We start from the raw sequence: 19653 nt of genomic DNA, 5'->3' as shown, positions 1-19653 counted from the left end.
AGAGAGAGAGAGAGAGAGAGAGAGAGAGAGAGAGAGATTGGGTTTACATAAATATGAGAAAGAGAAAGAGAGAAGGACAGACAAAAAAAACAAAACAGACAGACAAAAATCTAAACGTGACACCCAGACTACACAAACCAATAGCGGTGCGGCTTTCCCCTTACAGGGGCCGATAATAACCCAAAAATATCTAGCAAATTTAATTGGACAAATGAGAGAAACAATATTTATAATTACTGGTACAAAACAACTAAAATAAAGAAAGATAAGAATAGTTTAAAAAAAAAATAAGAAAGAAACAGGACAGACAGAAAACAGAAAGATATTTAAAAAAAGAAGGATTGATAGCGAAGTGGAAAAGAAGTTGGAAAGAAAAATATAACACAAAAACGAAAAGGAAGACAATTGGAGAGTATGTCATACTTCAGAAAAATTAAAGGAAAACTGGAAGAAAGAGAGTTTAGATGTCAAGAAAAGAGAAAGTGCCCAGAAAACAGTTGCATGCAAGTGAAATAGTGAATGTGCAAGACAGTTTCAGAGATACGTTCCAAGACCAAACATCCAAATGTACATCCAAAATGACACCAAAATGACACCGTACACAGAATGACATCAACACGACGGTGAAGGCTGTGAAAGTTATACTCGCCATAAAGGGACCAACCTTTGTCTCCGGCGAGTCCATCAGGTGACCCTGCTTCTTGTTGTTGGCGTGGACTCGCTCGTGCTTCTTCCAGTTGCTGGGGTCGCTGAAGCGCTTCCCGCACACCGAGCAGGCGAAGGGCTTCTCTCCTGTGTGGAGCCTTTCGTGGGCCTGAGGGGGGGGGGGGAAGCAGAAAGAAAAAGAATAATGTATCTTCATAACAAACATTCACTTTTTTATTGTGTGTGGGAGAGGGGGGGGGGGTGAGAGGGGGACCCCGAAAACTTTTTTGTACGTGACATTTTTGTATGTACCCATTTTTTTGTGAGGCAAAAGAACTCATGCTTATTAGTCTCGGGTTTAAATCCAAATGGAAGTAAGGAAACTTTTAATTCAAATTTTTTATTTGAACGAAGATGGATTTCTCGAGCCTCTTAAAGGCAGGTGAGAATCTCTTGGCAGACAAACTTCCCAAAGAATGCCAACAAAAAAGTGCAACTATGAACTAGTGTTGTTTTTTTCCCCGCTATTTTTAGTCTTCTTACCATAGTCCATGTGCTAGAGGTGAACTTCTCAGTGCGTGATTTAAGCCTGACGCCATATTGTCATTTGAAAAAAAAAAGCTATTCGCATTTGTGCAAAACTGTTTTCAGGTGTCTTGTTGCTAGCGTGCTGCCCAAAGCACTTGACTAAGTTCGAGTCCCGATGAAGACTGGTATTTAAGGTTCTATAGCGTCTCTGACCCTGACCCGGCTCAGACGGTAGGCTGTGACGCTAAAAGCATACAATTGTTTCAAGAAGAAGAAGAAGTTTCAACGTCAACAGAAAGAGACATACTGCATCGTCTGCATCTCCTTGTAATGAGTTTAAAATGATATGGGATTTCTGTGCAGTGACTTTGCGATCCGCATGACAGTATCTCATTTAAGGTAATGCGCTTCAATAAAATAAAATAATACCAAAGGTTAGGTCACTGCACAAGATTAATCAAGATAGAAAAAAAATTGGTTTAAGCTGAATCCCAGAATTCAGTATAATCACGCGCTTTCTGTTTCATTCTTAATATACAATAATTAAACTTGTAGGTGCAAGTCGACTGGTGATAGTCCTTTCTTTAAACTGAATGTCAAATAAATAAATGTGTCAAGGTTGCAGAACTTAAACTGAATGCTTTTACTCGTATATTGATTCTAGATGCTTCGAGTCCCTACCAAGATGTGTTAATAATGCGGTGTGTTGGCGTGTGTGTGTGTGGATAAAACCAAAATGTAACTTGCGTCTCTGGAGATTTCTCGGACTTTCTAGTTCTGCCTTGGTTTGAGCGGGTTTAAATACAAGGAAAGACGATAAGCGATGTCGTCCCATAAGTTTTAACGGTTTTTTTTTTAATTAAGCTCTCTGTGTGCATCCAGTTTTGGAATTGAATTGTACATTCTAACTTCAAATTGTGTGCGTGGGTGGGGTATACTAATTCTTTGATTTAAATAAGGCCAATAAATAAATCTATTCTTTGAGAAGACTATTCCATTATCCTCAACTAAGCTTAGTCGCTGACACCCCCCCCCCCATCCCAGTGATGCATTCACCACTCGACGCTAACCTATAACTATAACTTTAAAAAAATTTCAAAGTTTGGTAACTTGTGCAAAAGAAGACTTCAGCTACAGTGCTTGTGTGCGGGCCTGCTAGTCTTTCAATTACAGTGCTTGTGTGCGGGCCTGCTAGTCTTTCAATTACAGTGCTTGTGTGCGGGCCTGCTAGTCTTACCTTAATATACCCAGCTTGTGAAAAAGTCTTCCCACAGAACCTGCAGGCTAATTTGTTGTTCGGGCTGGAGCGAGACATACTGTCGCTGCTCCCGCCTTGGCTGCCGCCCCTGTCACCCCTGGAATCACCGCCGCCGTAACTGTTCAAGTAGTTGGCGAGCCCGCCGTCCCCTGAGGACATGCCGCGAAGATGGCTGGCTGAGAAGTTGAGAATACTGGGAAGGGATTGGCCGGTGGGTTGCGAGGACGAAGAGGTCACTGCATCTGTTTTTGAATTATAGATATTTCCGTTCGTCAGGAGGGGCTCGCTTTTGGGGAATCCTATCAGGGGCGGTGACTCTTTCTTGTACCCGGACGGGGAGGAAGGTTTTTCTTGCTTAAATGAACCCCCTTCGGGTTTGTAGCCGTTGGCCAGTGACTCGATTTGTTTGGCGTAAGAGTCCGCAAGCTTACTGTACGGTTCAAGAGACATTTTTCCGGGGCTCGGGTAATCCTCATCCAGCTTTGAACCAGGATTTATATTGTTGTTATTGTTGTTCCGAGAGTTATTTCCATAATCCTCTAATATCTTGTTGTAAGCGTCCATTGGCTTGGGAAACGAGTTCTCGCTCATTTTGTAGGGCTCCGACAGTTTGGGCGCGAAGGACGGGGGAGAGGAAGGCGGCGCTGAGGCCTCAAAGGGCTTTGAGCCGAACCTGCTCTCGTATTTGGAATCCAGGTCAAGACCCTTGTTGTAAGAGTCTGGATATTTAGACTTGAACGCGCCTCCGTTGGCGAGGTTGTCCGGGCTGTAACCGTTGGGTACGGGGTCAGCCCGGAAAGGAGACAGAGATTCGCCAGCACTGAGGGAGCGGCCGGACCCGTAGGTCATGGCCACGGATGCTGGCTGATTGTCTGATGGAATGCCGTTCGTGTACGGAGTAGGGTCTGAAGAGCGGGGGTACTTTCCAGCGCTGATCATTTCCGGTTTGGTCAGGTCCAAACCGTTGCTCTCGTCTAAATGTCCGTTTACGGGCGCCTTGGAAAGGTCGAGCCCGTGGGAGGAGCTGCGTCTCACGTCGGAGCCGTCGCGGGGCACGATCAAGTCGATGGACCTGGACTTGGCCAGCTCGCCGGTGGCGGCCCCCTCCACAGTGTCCACGTTGTTGTTGTTTCCGTTCACGGTGCCGTTGGGCGTCCCCCTGGGGAAGCTCTCGCATAGAACTTTGGTTTCCGACATCATGCTGATTCGTTGAAGCCTTTCATGGGTCTCTCCCTCTCTATCTCTAGGATCACAGGTTGAATCACAAGAAGCAGAGTTTGTCAGCTGGCTGAGGTAATGACCCAGACAGGGCTGAGGTGATATCACAATGCAACTGAAGAGATACTGCTAGATGGAGGAAACAGAGGGCTGGGCAGGGAGTGTCCGATGTTGCTTTGAAGACTGGCACATACAAGCTTGGACCGGCGGTTGGATGTAGTACTCTCACCGGTCAGTTTATGTTGGACTCACTCGGCCATCTGAAAACAGACAAGAAATAAAGTGTGTTAGGGTTTGAGTAATGACAGTCACAGAAGAGATACTTACGTATGATGGTGACATTCTAACTTAGATAAAGAAACATCTTACTGAGTAGTATATTAAGAGAGAGAGAGAGACAGACAGAGAGGCAGACAGACAGAGAGAACGAGACAGGAAGAGAGGTAACAGCGTAATATGGGGACATTCAAACATTTTACTGAGTAGTAAATAACGAGAGAGAGAGAGAGAGGGTCGGAGATAGATAGATAGATAGATAGATAGATAGATAGATAGATAGATAGATAGATAGATAATAGATAGATAGATAAATAGATAATAGATAGATAGATAGATAGATAATAGATAGATAGATAGATAGATAGATAGATAGATAATAGATAGATAGATAGATAGATAGATAGATAGATAGATAGATAGATAGATAGATAGATAGATAGATAGATAGATAGATAGATAGATAGATAGATAGATAGATAATAGATAGATAGATAGATAGATAGATAGATAGATAGATAGATAGATAATAGATAGATAGATAGATAGATAGATAGATAGATAGATAGATAGATAGATAGATAGATAGATAGATAGATAGATAATAGATAGATAGATAGATAATAGATAGATAGATAGATAGATAGATAGATAGATAGATAGATAGATAGATAGATAGATAGATAGATAGATAGATAGATAGATAATAGATAGATAGATAATAGATAGATAGATAGATAGATAGATAGATAGATAGATAGATAGATAATAGATAGATAGATAATAGATAGATAGATAGATAGATAGATAGATAGATAGATAGATAGATAGATAGATAGATAGAGAGAGAGAGAGAGAGAGAGAGAGAGAGAGGGGGAAGGGGAAGAAAGAAGGAAAGATGTGACGTAAAGCGAGTTAGGAGGGTGGGGGATGCAAGAGTTAAAAAATTGTGTTTGTGTTGTTAGGATGTCAAGTTACTTTAAACCCAGAAACGTCTATTACATAAGGGATGAATGTTCGTGAAAAAAGCTATTAAAACAAAATGCAATGAAAACTTTTCTGGGACTAAATCGAGGTCACAGAGACAAATGTACAGGACAAAGTAACAGATAGCTCCCTAACCCACCCCGCAAACAAACAGACAAACAGCGTAAAGTTAATACAAGAAAACACACACTCAAGGACTACGGGATACATGACATATTGAGGCTGCCGGGCTGATTTCTTTTCTTTATTGGTGGCATTGAACTATTATGTTTTGTAACGTGACGCTGTTACGACCGTGACTCTCTAGCAGTCATCTGACTCTCGAGACTCGATGGAGGGTGCACGAGTGGCGCTGCCAAATCGAGGGGTGCTTCGGTAAGATGGGTCGAGGTGTAAGGTTACCTCCCCTTCTTCGGAAAAGAACAAAAATTGGGGGCTCGTAATAGAGTTTTTTTTTTTCTTGTTTTTTGTTTTTGGGGGGGGGGGGGGGGGGGGGCTAAAAGAGGCACAGGCTGATACTATCGGGTGTATGCAAGCCATGACTGTTCCTGACATATTTCTTCTCTTGTGAGTGTCCCATTCAGAATACAAAAAGATTTGGGAGTGGGAGGGTTTGGGGGGGGGGGCGACCTCACATCCCAGCAGCAGCGCAAGATTGATGATTGGGGCGCAGATAGTTGGTGGCGTTACCCAAGAATGCACTTTCTCATTTGGCTACTTCCCATTGTCGTAAATATCGATGTCGTAATTGTAAAAGATACAAGTCACAGAGGCCCCCACATTTGTGGGGCTCAATTTACGTTTCTAGACTATAGACGAACACCCACAAATCATAGTTCTTGATTCAGAAAACTAAACAAAAATAAAAAAATTTGCTATTGTATTTTGTTTACATGTATAATAATAGAGTGCAAATATAGTGTTTACGTTGTTTTTTTACTATATCGACCAGCAAATAATCACCAACATAGGAACAATGTATTCGATTCCAAAGATTAAGGATGAGTGCAGTGTTTCATACGACTACGCAGACGTAGTTGCGACTTGCATATTTTCCCTCATTTCGTGCGGACAAAGCCGTTGTCCGCTGGTAGTCTATTGAGGCTTAATAAATTCAACTTAAACATAGGATTAGTATCTGGCCCTAATAATTGAGGTTCCCTTTGCGAAACGAATTGCGCGGGGCCCAGTTTGGGTAGGGATAAGGATAATAAGTGAAAATTAGAAAATAAATATTCGTCTTTGCATTACATTTTTATTAAAATGAAAGCTGACAATGGCGTTTTTTTTTTTTAATCGCGCGTAGGATTCGCGTTTTTCCATATTGAATGACAGCCCAAAATGACAATGTGTCTATGTTCGACGAGATGTTAGTGAGATTTCGGGATATTTTAATAATTTCAGGAGATTTTCAGAAGCTCCTGGAAAATCAGGAGGCCGCGATGATAATGGTTTAATTTAATAATTTACACCTAGGATTATGTAAGTGCGGGGCCCACCGAGGCCGCATAGGTTGTAGTGGCCTAAGGCCGGCCCTGAATAGTATTTGGAGAAGATACAATTGGATATGTATAGGAAGAGAAAAACTGAAAAAAAAAAAAAAGAAAATGGCTTGATAGATGTTAGGAATGGGTTCAGGAGGGAAGGAAGGTAGTAGGTACGATCACCCCCCCCCCATTTTCCCGGCTTTCACACAACCACCTGCCCTAATGCTACGTGACACGTGTAAGGAAGCATGCTACTAGTACGAATACATTGGTGAGCATCATTCAAGAAAGACGTCTGATGGCACATGCATGTACGTGAGCTGGTGTGTGTGTGTGTTTGTTTGCTAATGGCGAATGATTTCCTTTGTGTGTGTATGTGTGTGTGTGTGTGTGTTATTAGAGACGCTATCAAACATTAACACATACAAAAAAAAAACGCATCTAAAACAATGCTAATTACAAGATCAATGCTGCTGAATCTGGCAAGCCTAATTTAGATCTAGATATCAATCAAAGTGGCTTGCAAGAATGGTCATCATGTGCCATGTGTCCACCATGACTGATTGGCTGGAGGTCAAACCTAGTTCGCTGTAACAGCGGCTATACCGATAAACTGTTGCGTGTGAATTTAACCTTATCTCATGCTAAACACGCTTGACGCTTCCCCCACTCCTACTTTTTAGTGCGTTTTTTTTTTAATTATACATTTATTTTTTACAGAAGGATGTCAAAGTAAAGTTTGAATTTTTTCCAAAGTGTTCTTATTATTGAAGCTATCAGCATCATTATTACGAATGACAGTGGCCTACAGGATACACGTCAATGGATACTTTGAAAACTCGGTTAAAAAAAATGTTTTAACAAGGTTACAAAGAAAATTTGTGTGGAAACCACCCAGGCAGGTAAAAAGGCAGGTTTCAAAATTTTCAGAAAGAATATCAGAATGAAATTCTGTCAAATGCAAATGACAGAGAAGAATGGAGAAAGAAGGTTGACAGATCTTATGTGGTGCCCCAACGGTCCAGCAGACCAAGGGATAGGTGAATGCGAAGTTAGATGTGAACCTGGCCTAACTGATGTCATATAATTGATCTAATTGTTTTGTAAAGGGTCAATATCTTATTCAAAGCCTCAAGAAAAAAATAATCCTATCAATATAAATGTGCACAGTATTTCACGCGACAATATGAAAAACTACTTATGAATTGCTGTTTAAAATTATGTTCCCCACTTATATGCATATTAAATTTTTTTTCTCTTTAAAAAAACTTTTTTTTGTGTGTGTAAATGTAGTAGTTAGTAATAGTTAGTATGATAGAACTTATTTAACTTGGCAATACATTTGTAAAAAAGATAAAAAAAATAATAGTTTTTGACAAAAAATCTAAAACCGTTTGCATAGATGTGTTAAAAATACTAAAAAGCCTCCTGTGTTTGTTACTATTAATAGTGTATAGTTCTAAAAATTGTGTGTTTTTTTAATGAAAAAAATTGCTTGTATAGTTAATTTTAAAAATTATTTTTTTTGCTTTCAGATAAGAAAAAAAGTAGCCGTTGCATCAGAATTTTGAAAGGTCTAAAATAACATGATGACGGATTTTTCAATATCATTTCTAGTTTACGATATCTAAACGGGACGGACGGACAGACAGACCACACAAAACTATTAACGTCTATTCCCCTTTCGGGGGGCAGCTGAAAAAAAAGCACTAAAAGTTACCTTTAAATAGCCTGAGCGACACACACACACACACATATATATATATAAACTTAGTCCAAATTTAAAGTTTAATTTTTAAAATACGCGCAGCGATTTCAAGTTTAGTCTTTCAGTCCCACAAGATTTAGCTCACAGAATAACTGTATCAACTAGCACAGAACATAGTGGACAACGGTCTACGATTGCTACTAGATGATGACGTTATTAATAAGTATATCAACAACGAAAGGATGGTGGGGGGAGTTTATTTTTGGAAATAGTATTTGACAAGTCAATAATGTCGACTAAAATGTCACTTTCAAGACAATAAAAAAAAAATCTTCTCACGCATCGTATTGTTTCATTTCAAACTGTCTGTGTTGAGGCGACGACCCCCGCGGTCACTTGAGCCAGGTAATGTGAGCAGTTAGAAACAATGCAGTCTGATGGTGGAACATGGCCGTGGTGACAGGCTCAAACATGGACAACGGAAGAACTAAAAGTATTTTAGTTTATTTGAAAACAAAGAAGAGAGTAAAAAAAAAAAACATCTTAGGAAACAAAGAAAACAAGTGCTCGAATATGGAACAATGTCTTTGTTTAACTGTGTCCTCAGATCTGAACGTGTTCATAATTCATAATAACCAACTTCCGGTCTCAACGTCTCTACAGGTGTCACGCTTAACAAAAAAAATAAAAAAAGAAGTCATATATCGCCCATACTCTTCGTTATCTCCAAATCATATATTATTTTCTTAGGGTCAACCAAGTGAAAAGTTTCCCTTTCAGACCTTATGATCTATGAGGCAGATGATGTTAAGGTTAGTGACTGAGTGTTTAAGCGCTCGGCTTACGAACCTGTGGTCCTGGGTTCGAATCTCGGTGAAGACTGAAATTTCGGGATTTTGAGGGCGCCCCTGAATCCACCCAACTCTAATGGGTACCGGACTTAAGTTGGGGAAAGTAAAGGCGGCTGGTCGTTGTGCTGGCCACATAACACCATGCTTGTTAACCGTTGGCCATAGAAACAGGTGACCTAAACATCATCTGCCCCATAGATCGCAAGATCTGAAAGGGAAACATTACTACAACCAAGTGATAGATTTTAAAAAATTGGAGCATTTTCTACCCTGACCCAATTAATCCTCCCCACGGTACGCAAAATGTGAGCAATTTTGATTTATTAAATTCGTGAATGAATAGGGCCTACGTGCGGAAATACCCGAAGACGTTTCTGTTTAAGATAAAGATGTTCTAGCCCTCTTGCCAAATTAATTTTTTCTTTTTTTTTTGTACTTTGAAAAACATATAGCGGTAAGAATAAAGTTTTTGCAATGTGCCAAATTCGCTAGTAATTATTTTCCAAAAATACGCGTCAACTCTGTGGAAACCGTTAGAGCCGTTTTCGATTGAAGATTACATACACAAACCTCCTGCAAGGCGGCTAGGCATGGCGGGGACAGGGTAGGAACCAGGGCTGACCGAGATGACAGTCCAGAGGACATACCACACGACTAAATAGTCGTCGTTCCTGAACATCGGAAGGGAATTCTCAAATTTAACACAGAAAAACAAAATACAATGAAATAAAAACAATATTTCCCTGAAATCGAGTTCCGCATGCAAGTATTAAATTGTATAGTGTACTTTTTAAAATTTCATTCAATACTTTTTCAACCAAGGCATGATGTGGAGAGCTGTGAGGGTATGACAGCGCATGTCAGAGCAGAACACGGCCAGACAATTAGGACGTGACTGTGCCGACCCTTGCTTCCTTTTTATAGGTTTCACTGACCTCACCTGTCATAAGAGGTCTGCGTTGCGTTATGTTCTCAGCTTTGTGTCACCTTAAACTTAAGTCAGGAGGCGGGGAACGGGGGGAGCAAGGCTAGGGGGGGGGGATTTTATAAATAGATCATGCTTGGAGCGTTACTATTTACGAGAGAGTGAAAGAAATAGAGAGGTTACACTTAAATTAGAGAGAGAGAGAGACAGAGAGAAAGAGAGAGAGAGAGAAAATCAAAGATAACATAATGAAAGACTGAAAGAGAAAAAAAAAAAAGAAAGAAAAGAGAGTGAAGGAAAAGAGAAAATGAGAAAGGGCGAGAGAGAAGGAGAAAGTATATTTCAGATTGGTCTACATAGGCCAGTGCGGTGACACCTCAAGATGCTAGGCATTGCTCTACATAGGCCAGTGAGACGACACCTCCGAATTCAAGGCATTGCTCAAAATAGGTCTAACTTGTAAGGGTAAACAATGGATTTCTGAGATGACGATAAAGGAGATGATTATATCAACGACGATGGTGCTAATAGTGATGACGACGACGACGACGATGATTAGGCTGGTGATGGTACTTATGATGGTGATTTAAATGATGATAGTACTTACGATAGTTAGGATGGTGACGGTGCTTATGATGGTGATTTAAATGATGATAATTATGTTGAGGAGGATCCTAATAAAGATGTTGATGATGATTTAGACGCTGATAATTAAAAATTTACATTTATTTTATTTTTCCTTTTTTACAACACAACTTATAACCGCGGAAATATTTATTTTTTTTTATTCTTAAGTGAATATGCAAAGCGAGGTCACTTCTGCTGCTGTTTTTTTTTTTTCAACAACAAAGTCCTCCACTGCCAGGAGACACCTTGTTTTCACGAGTATAAGAATCTATGTGTGACTGTGTAGGTGGCGAGGATTACGTCAAGGTCATGTGACCCTTTAAAAAAAAAAGGTGCACAAGTCTGGCGCAGCATATTCTTCCCCCCCCCCCCCCATTTTGTGCCGGATACTAAATGTCCACATAAGTAAAAGGTATGCTTGTTTTTTTTTTCCCTAGAACCAGTGAGACTTGTCTGATGTCCTGTCAGACACAAACGAAGAATGCTTTCCGGCCTCACTGTCTCTCAAACAAACCTACGAACAGACATGCATGCGAACTCAGAAGGATATAAAACACTTTACAGAATTGTCATCTCAGCAGTATTGGTTGCTTAGAAACAAAGTCGGACTACTAAATCTAGATCTTTCAACAGTTAGTACTAGATCTAGATCTTTCAAAGTTAATACTTGATCTAGATCTTTCAAAGTTAATACTAGATCTAGATCGAACATCTTCAACAACTAATACTAGATCTAGATCGAACATCTTCAACAACTAATACTAGATCTAGATCGAACATCTTCAACAACTAATACTAGATCTAGATCGAACATCTTCAACAACTAATACTAGATCTAGATCGAACATCTTCAACAGCTTATACTAAATCTAGATCAAACACCTTCAACAACTAAGTGATAAAAATAGTATTGAATACTATCCTTTAAGGAGTTTTAAGTCAAGCAAAAATGTTTTCATGGCCATTTTAGATGAACACATTATTAAATGCATTCAGTGATTATCGAAATGTTTTCATAAAGCAGACAAACTTTCTGAATTTTCGCCACAGGTCGGTGCCCCGGCTTTTCGTAATCCTTGATGTGATGTTGGAACTCGCTAGTTCCGACCAGAACAGAAGCCACCGTGAGTTAAATGACTTACTTCAAAGGTTTACTATTAGGATTGCGCCGAATGTCATACTGGCGATAACAGTGTTAACTTCCAAGCCTTTAGGCTAGGGAAGAAAAGGCAGTTCCTAGATAGTGCTGGCCACACCTTGCCTTGTTATAGGGTCACAGAAGGAGGTGAAAATGGATCTGCGAGAAATTAGTAAATAAAATGGACGAGTAGTGTGACCAGGATATTTTTTTTTTGCTGACCAATCGGTGAGGCGATAGTGTCTTAAGCCAGCAACGAGAAGGAATGAGGTTAATTCCTTCCAGACTAGATTGACTGTGACAACCAAAGTTAAAAGAGTTGACCGCTTTGTGTGTGTGTGTGTGTGTATTCGCTGTATGGTAAATACTAAGGTGTCTTAGAAGACAATCTAGACTATTCTACTTCCACTTTTTATAAACCACCACCCTCGGCAACCAAACACTCTGCAATTAGACATTGAAGGGAAACACATGATGGAACAATGAACCCGATACAGCGCCATCTATCTCCAACACAAAGTGGAACAATGAACCCGATCACAGCGCCATCTCCACAAAGCGAAGCAACGTCTGGGCAAACAAGATTCTTTTACAGTCAGACATATTTCGTAGTAAAGTCGCCACGATTTTGTAGCTTAAGAACCGCTGCACTGTGTATTCAAATATGACAACTTAATACGCAGCTTAGGCGTATCGTGGACAAGGTCATTAAATATTCCTTACGTGTATCTCATGGGAGTATCGGGGCGAACACAGTATAAGTATATATATATATATATATAGTCGACAGCTAGAACTGATGATATATTTATACATACAATGGCGTCTCTAGAGAATAGCACAGTGCCTTCCACCTCCCCCACCCCTTTGTTCCCCTTTCTCAAACATCTTTGTTTCTTTAAATTACACATTAAAATGTCGGCAATGTTGTTGTTTTTTTGGTGTGTCTCTTTTGGGTTAAATAACACTGTCGTTTTTAATGTACTTTATGTTGAATCTTTGTTATTTAATCCAATGTGGAGAGAGAGAGAGAGAGAGAGAGGAAGAGAGAGAACGAGAGAAGGAAATAGTGAGAAAGAAAGCAAGAGTGAGAAAGAGATACAAGAAAGACATACAAAATTACTTTTTTTTTTTAAAGACAATAGCTCCTTCATACATACAACTTGGTTAAAGCAAAGGTACAGATCTACCGGTACTAGACTGAATAATATTCCAATGTTAGATCTAGACTTACAAGACAATACGAAAAATGTTCCTGGACATTAATTGTTTTATAGTCTTAAATAAGTAGGTAAATACCCGCAGATGTATAGTTCAAGATATAGATTTCTCTAGCCAAATTAATTTTTTTTTCTATATATAATTTGAAAAGTTAAAAAAAAGGTCAAATTAGAATTTTCCCAGTGTGGCCAACGAGCACACTTTTCCCAACGATTAAGATCAGTTGTCGAATTTCTAGGAAAATAGTTAGAGCCGTTTTCGAGATCCGTGTCCAGGTTTTTCACAGAAGGTTCCACGAAGGAACGAGTTGCAAAAAATAATCCCAAAACTGAGAGAATAATGCATCCAATGACCATAAGGAAATCAGTTCCTATGAAAGGTCCCTCATCAAGCTATTAATGTTCATTTTTTAGATTCTCTAGCATCAGAGGTAAATCCTAAACTTGTTTTATTTTCCCTTTTTAATACCGTTTAGCCTTATAAGACCCTAAAACAAAATCGTCAGCTGACCCGCTATCTCCCCTCACCCCCCCCCTTCCAAAATGTTTTTTTTTTTCTTTGACTTATTTGAATGTCTAAATGAAAGGGCCCAGTAAATTGACTGAATGATTAAGACTTTACCTTGATACAAGAGTTCTTGCCAGTCTGACGGAAACGTTTTTTGGCTTCGGTTGAAGATATTTGCTGGCAATTTCAGGGAAAGCCCAAGCAAGTAGAAAATCCATAAACTGCCCTCCCCCCCCCCTTTTTTTTTTTTTCCACAATTTTTCTTTTGGGTGCAATGTGCAGTTGCAGTTTTAAGCAACACACGCGCACACTCACGCCCAAAAGCCCCCGCTTTATGGGAGCTACTTTTAAACGACATTGTCGCATATTGGAAGCGCGTGGATCTCTTCCTTATTTGTGTTTTCGGCTTGGTAGATGGCGCTACTTGCTGGAGTCACGAGGGGAAATACTTACTGCGTCACGTTGGTCTGATGGACGGGGGGGGGGGAATAGGAGGGGGACCAGGGCGTCGATGTATGTAAGCCAGAGCTAATGCCAGCGACAAGCCCGAAAATCATAGGGTGCACACTCCCCGGCGCAATAAACCGGTGTAAACATAAAGAGGCGCGAGGGGAGGGAGGGAGGGGGCGCTGTCTGTATGGGCAAGAAATGCTTTACGCGAGCGTCCTCGGTATAGATAAGATAGATTAAGGATGATCTTGAAGATGCTTCGTATCAATGCCCCCAGGGCATTCGCACTGTTCGGTACAGTTGGTCAAACTTGGCCGCAGAGGTCGTATATTATTTGTCACGAGTTGAAGCTTAACCCCCCCCCCCCCCGATCTCCTCCAAAGCCACACACACACACACACACACAATCTCTCACACTAGTCAGGCCACACAAAAAGAGTTATAGCTTTAGTGTGAGTACATTCTTCCAGCTCTTGCCTGGTAGGTTGAGTCTTTCCAACTTGCAGTTTCACGCTTGCAATATTACAGCCATATTACCCCCCCCCCTTTCTCTCTTGTTCAGTATTCAGACTGTTTTTTTTTTGTTCAAGTCAAAAGAGTTGATTTATTACTTAATGAGAAATATTTGCCTCCCCCCACAATCCCCACCGTCTCCTTCTTTAAAAAAAAAATTGTATCACACCAAGGCCCTCAGTCTTGATGGAGAGAATGCTACAAGGCCCTCAGTCTTGGTGGAGAGAATGCTACAAGGCCCTCAGTCTTGGTGGAGAGAATGCTACAAGGATCTCAGTCTTGGTGGAGAGAATGCTACAAGGCCCTCAGTCTTGGTGGAGAGAATGCTACAAGGCCCTCAGTCTTGGTGGAGAGAATGCTACAAGGCCCTCAGTCTTGGTGGAGAGAATGCTACAAGGATCTCAGTCTTGGTGGAGAGAATGCTACAAGGCCTAGCCGCCACACATTCACGAGGAGATCGTAAAACCCGGGACATATACGTAGCATAGTTACTGATTTATTTTCAGTAGTATCGTGGCGGCTATAGACTCTTGTGATACACTAGGCCGATGTTGTAAAGTCCCCAGTGATACACTAGACCAGTGTTGCATAGACCCCCAGTGATACACTAGACCAGTGTTGCATAGTCCCCAGTGATACACTAGACCAGTGTTGCATAGTCCCCAGTGATACACTAGACAAGTGTTGCATAGACCCCAGTGATACACTAGACCAGTGTTGCATAGTCCCCAGTGATACACTAGACCAGTGTTGCATAGTCCCAAGTGATACACTAGACCAGTGTTGCATAGACCCCATTGATACACTAGACCAGTGTTGCATAGTCCCCAGTGATACACTAGACCAGTGTTGCATAGTCCCCAGTGATACACTAGACCAGTGTTGCATAGACCCCAGTGATACACTAGACCAGTGTTGCATAGTCCCCAGTGATACACTAGACCAGTGTTACATAGACCCCAGTGATACACTAGACCAGTGTTGCATAGTCCCCAGTGATACACTAGACAAGTGTTGTATAGTTCCCCAGTGATACACTAGACCAGTGTTGCATAGACCCCCAGTGATAGACTAGACCAGTGTTGCATAGTCCCCAGTGATAGACTAGACCAGTGTTGCATAGTCCCCAGTGATACACTAGACCAGTGTTGCATAGACCCCAGTGATACACTAGACCAGTGTTGCATAGTCCCCAGTGATACACTAGACCAGTGTTGCATAGACCCCAGTGATACACTAGACCAGTGTTGCATAGACCCCAGTGTATACACTAGACCAGTGTTGCATAGTCCCCAGTGATACACTAGACCAGTGTTGCATAGACCCCAGTGATACACTAGACCAGTGTTGCATAGACCCCAGTGATACACTAGACCAGTGTTGCATAGTCCCCAGTGATACACTAGACCAGTGTTGCATAGACCCCAGTGATACACTAGACCAGTGTTGCATAGACCCCAGTGTATACACTAGACCAGTGTTGCATAGTCCCCAGTGATACACTAGACCAGTGTTGCATAGTCCCCAGTGATACACTAGACCAGTGTTGCATATACCCCAGTGATACACTAGACCAGTGTTGCATAGTCCCCAGTGATACACTAGACCCGTGTTGCATAGTCCCCAGTGATACACTAGACCAGTGTTGCATAGACCCCAGTGATACACTAGACCAGTGTTGCATAGACCCCAATGTATACACTAGACCAGTGTTGTATAGACCCCAGTGATACACTAGACCAGTGTTGCATAGACCCCAGTGTATACACTAGACCAGTGTTGTATAGACCCCAGTGATACACTAGACCAGTGTTGCATAGACCCCAGTGTATATTGCATAGACCCCCAGTGATACACTAGACCAGTGTTGTATAGACCCCCAGTGATACACTAGACCAGTGTTGCATAGACCCCCAGTGATACACTAGACCAGTGTTGTATAGACCCCCAGTGATACACTAGACCAGTGTTGTATAGTCCCCAGTGATACACTAGACCAGTGTTGTATAGTCCCCAGTGATACACTAGACCAGTGTTGTATAGACCCGGGGTAGGCAACCTGCGGCTCGCGAGCCACATGCGGCTCTTTGGCTGTGAAGCTGCGGCTCTTTAGTTCCATTCGAAAATATTAATTATTTTATCGAAACATTTTTTAAAATAGTTCTGAAATGTTTAAATAGCATTAGGCACCGATTCTGTTTCTCAGCCTCTTGTCGCTTTTCACCACACCCCTTCCCCGTGACACGCGTCGTCACTGTCGACAGTCCGTCGGAAGCTCTCGAATGACTCAGTCGTCGGATGTTTTTATGTAGGTTTTAATGGACCCCATTCACCAACCGTAAATAAACACATTTAGCCACGTATCACATGACAGCCTTTATCCATTACATAATTTGTATAGAAGATATATAGAATCACGTGGCTAAATGTTGTTTGTTAACGATTGGTGAATGAGGTCCATTCTCTTTCGACGCAAGACAAATTGGCATTTTCACCACTCGCTTTGGCTGTGACGTATAGTGTGTTGTTTTAAATAAATGAGTTAGAAGTACTTAGAAGGAATTGTCTTCTCAAAGTTAGAAGCAATCTATGAGTAACGCTAATCTGGTAGACTTTGCGGTACTACTGGAAATTGCACAAAAAGGCAACCCATTTACAGATGGTGAGTATGTCAAGACTGCTTGCATCTAAAGATCTGTTTCGTGATTTCAAAAACAAATCATAAATCTTGAAAAAAAAAAAGATTTGCCACTATTCGCTAAAACAGTGCAAGATAGAATAGCTAAAATGTCTTCAAATGTAATATATTCGCAGGTGGTAGATATTCAGCTTTCTTCTGTCTTATCATTTGCTGTAAATGAGTCTTGCGACATATACACAGGGTACAAGTTGCCCTTTCTGTCAGGAATATGTCTTCCCAAGGTCCAAAAGAAGAACTTCTAGGAATGCTACCGCTCTCATGACAAACTAAAGGGGAAGAAAGAGTGCCGTGCAAGAATACATTGAAGACAATAAGATCGATTTAAATAAAATTATTTCAAAAGCAACTTATGGAGCCAGAAATAAGACAGTAAAAAAATAAAGGGACAACAACGATTCATGAAATTCTTACATTTCACTACATAATACACTAAGTAGCGCTTTGTGCAACGAAATAATGAAGGTCATATATTTGGTAATCAAGATTGTTAACAGCATCTGGTCAAAAGCCTTCTACCATCGTCATTTTAAAGAATTCTTAAAGGAAATGGAGACTCGGTATTTAGACCTCCTTCTTCCCAATTAAGTGCGAGGGCTTTCCAAAGGTTGAAAAGTTTTGCTTTGTGCTTGAATGAAATAAATACATTTCTAAATGAAAAAAGGCGTTAATCACCCTGAATTAGAGAACGACAAATAGTTGCAAAAAGTTTACTTTATGCTGGATGTAACAGAAAAGTTAAATAAGCTGAATCTTAAATTGCAAGGAAAGGGAAACATAGCCTATGTTTTGGTAGAAGAAATTGGTTTGTTTCTAAGAAAAAATTTTTTTTTTTTTACAGAAGATATTCAGAGCGTTAATTTTCTTCATTTTCAATGTCTTAATCAGTATCGCGATAAAATCAGTGCAACTTTTGAGACGAATTACTTTAGCACAGTTATAAAAAAAATCAAAGATGAATTTCTTGACAGACTTGAGCAGTTCAAAACCAACAAAACCATTCAAGCATTCCTGGTACATCGTCTCAACACAAATAGTCACGAAATCTTCATGAACATATATGGAATTGGTGCTGGATCAAATGCAATAGCTCGATTTAAAAAGTAAAGCTTTGTGGGGTACAAAATTTACAGAGTTAAAAAGCAAGTTGGAAGTGTTGGAGGTCCAGAAATGTACGAAACGCAACAAAAATGGAAAGCTTTAAAAGGAATGCCGCGAGTTGATTCTGCGAATATAAAGTGTGGTGAAGAAGTTAGCATTTGGAATGCTGACTGTCTTTGGATCAACATATTCGTGCGAGCAAGCGTTCTGTTGCAGGAATATAATTAAAAGTAAAGTAAGAAGCTAACTAACAAATTAAAAGTTAGAGTCGTGTTTCAAACTAAAAACAAGTTATGAGCCAAATTTATCCAAACTTTCTAAAACCTTGCAAAGCCATCGCTCTCATTGCATTTATTTGCTTAATTGTCTTTTTTTTTTTATTGAAGAATAAATAGTGTGAGTACTATTTATAGTTGGCAGGCGAGAAAAAAACTTTTGTGGCTCTTTAAAAACTTTGAAATTTTGTAAATTGTACTTTTTGGCTCTTCCGACTCAGAAGGTTGCCGACCCCTGGTATAGACCCCCAGTGATACACTAGACCAGTGTTGTATAGACCCCAGTGATACACTAGACCAGTGTTGTATAGTCCCCAGTGATACACTAGACCAGTGTTGCATGGCTCCTCCCGTCCCCTCCCCCGAGTGCTACACAAGACAATAGACTTGAGTGTTACATCCAACTATTTCCTATAGCTCTATATGTCAGACTTGAGGACAGAAGAGAGAATTCTTTTCTTAGCTGCGTCTTATGTCATACAAGCCTACATGGCCTCTCTTTATGTATTATTTTAAGCAAGCATATTACAAATTTTTGATAGATAGACAGACAGAGATCCAGAGATAGATAGATAGATAGATAGATAGATAGATAGATAGATAGATAGATAGATAGATAGATAGATAGATAGATAGATAGATAGATAGATATACAGACACACAGAGATAGATAGATAGATAGATAGATAGATAGATAGATAGATAGATAGATAGATAGATAGATAGATAGATAGATAGATAGATAGATAGATAGATAGATAGATAGATAGATAGATAGATATACAGACACACAGAGATAGATAGATAGATAGATAGATAGATAGATAGATAGATAGATAGATAGATAGATAGATAGATAGATAGATAGATAGATAGATAGATAGATAGATAGATAGATAGATAGATAGATAGATAGATAGATAGATAGATAGATATACAGACACACAGAGATAGATAGATAGATAGATAGATAGATAGATAGATAGATAGATAGATAGATAGATAGATAGATAGATATACAGACACATAGAGATAGATAGATAGATAGATAGATAGATAGATAGATAGATAGATAGATAGATAGATAGATAGATAGATAGATAGATAGATAGATAGATAGATAGATAGCACTAAACTCTCCAGGATCTATAATTTCTTCCAATGGTAATATTTTATTCTTCAAAATAGTCAGCCAGTGACAAAAAAAAAAAAAGGAGGCGATCAAAAATAGAAAGTGGGG

At 40.1% G+C, this 19653-nt stretch overlaps 1 protein-coding gene across 9 annotated transcripts in view; it reads right to left on the bottom strand.

Annotated features, from left to right (window-relative positions):
- Nucleotides 1-19653, bottom strand: part of LOC106076382 (uncharacterized) — a 275905-nt gene that overhangs the window by 26674 nt on the left and 229578 nt on the right. For 8 of the 9 annotated variants that reach the window (XM_056017279.1, XM_056017282.1, XM_056017281.1 and 5 more), the window contains 2 exons: nucleotides 2411-3909; nucleotides 665-814 (listed from right to left, as the gene is read on the bottom strand). In XM_056017279.1, the coding sequence (XP_055873254.1) occupies nucleotides 665-814; nucleotides 2411-3631 (1371 nt within the window). In that variant the 5' untranslated portion in view covers nucleotides 3632-3909. Of the gene's footprint in view, nucleotides 1-649; nucleotides 815-2410; nucleotides 3910-19653 lie in introns of all 9 variants that reach the window. The other variant, XM_056017285.1, reaches the window with a different exon arrangement.

The sequence above is a fragment of the Biomphalaria glabrata genome, chromosome 18, assembly GCF_947242115.1.
Source record: "Biomphalaria glabrata chromosome 18, xgBioGlab47.1, whole genome shotgun sequence".
Taxonomy (NCBI): domain Eukaryota; kingdom Metazoa; phylum Mollusca; class Gastropoda; family Planorbidae; genus Biomphalaria; species Biomphalaria glabrata.
Note: the sequence above shows the minus strand (reverse complement) of the source record. Positions and strands in the feature narration are given on the sequence as shown.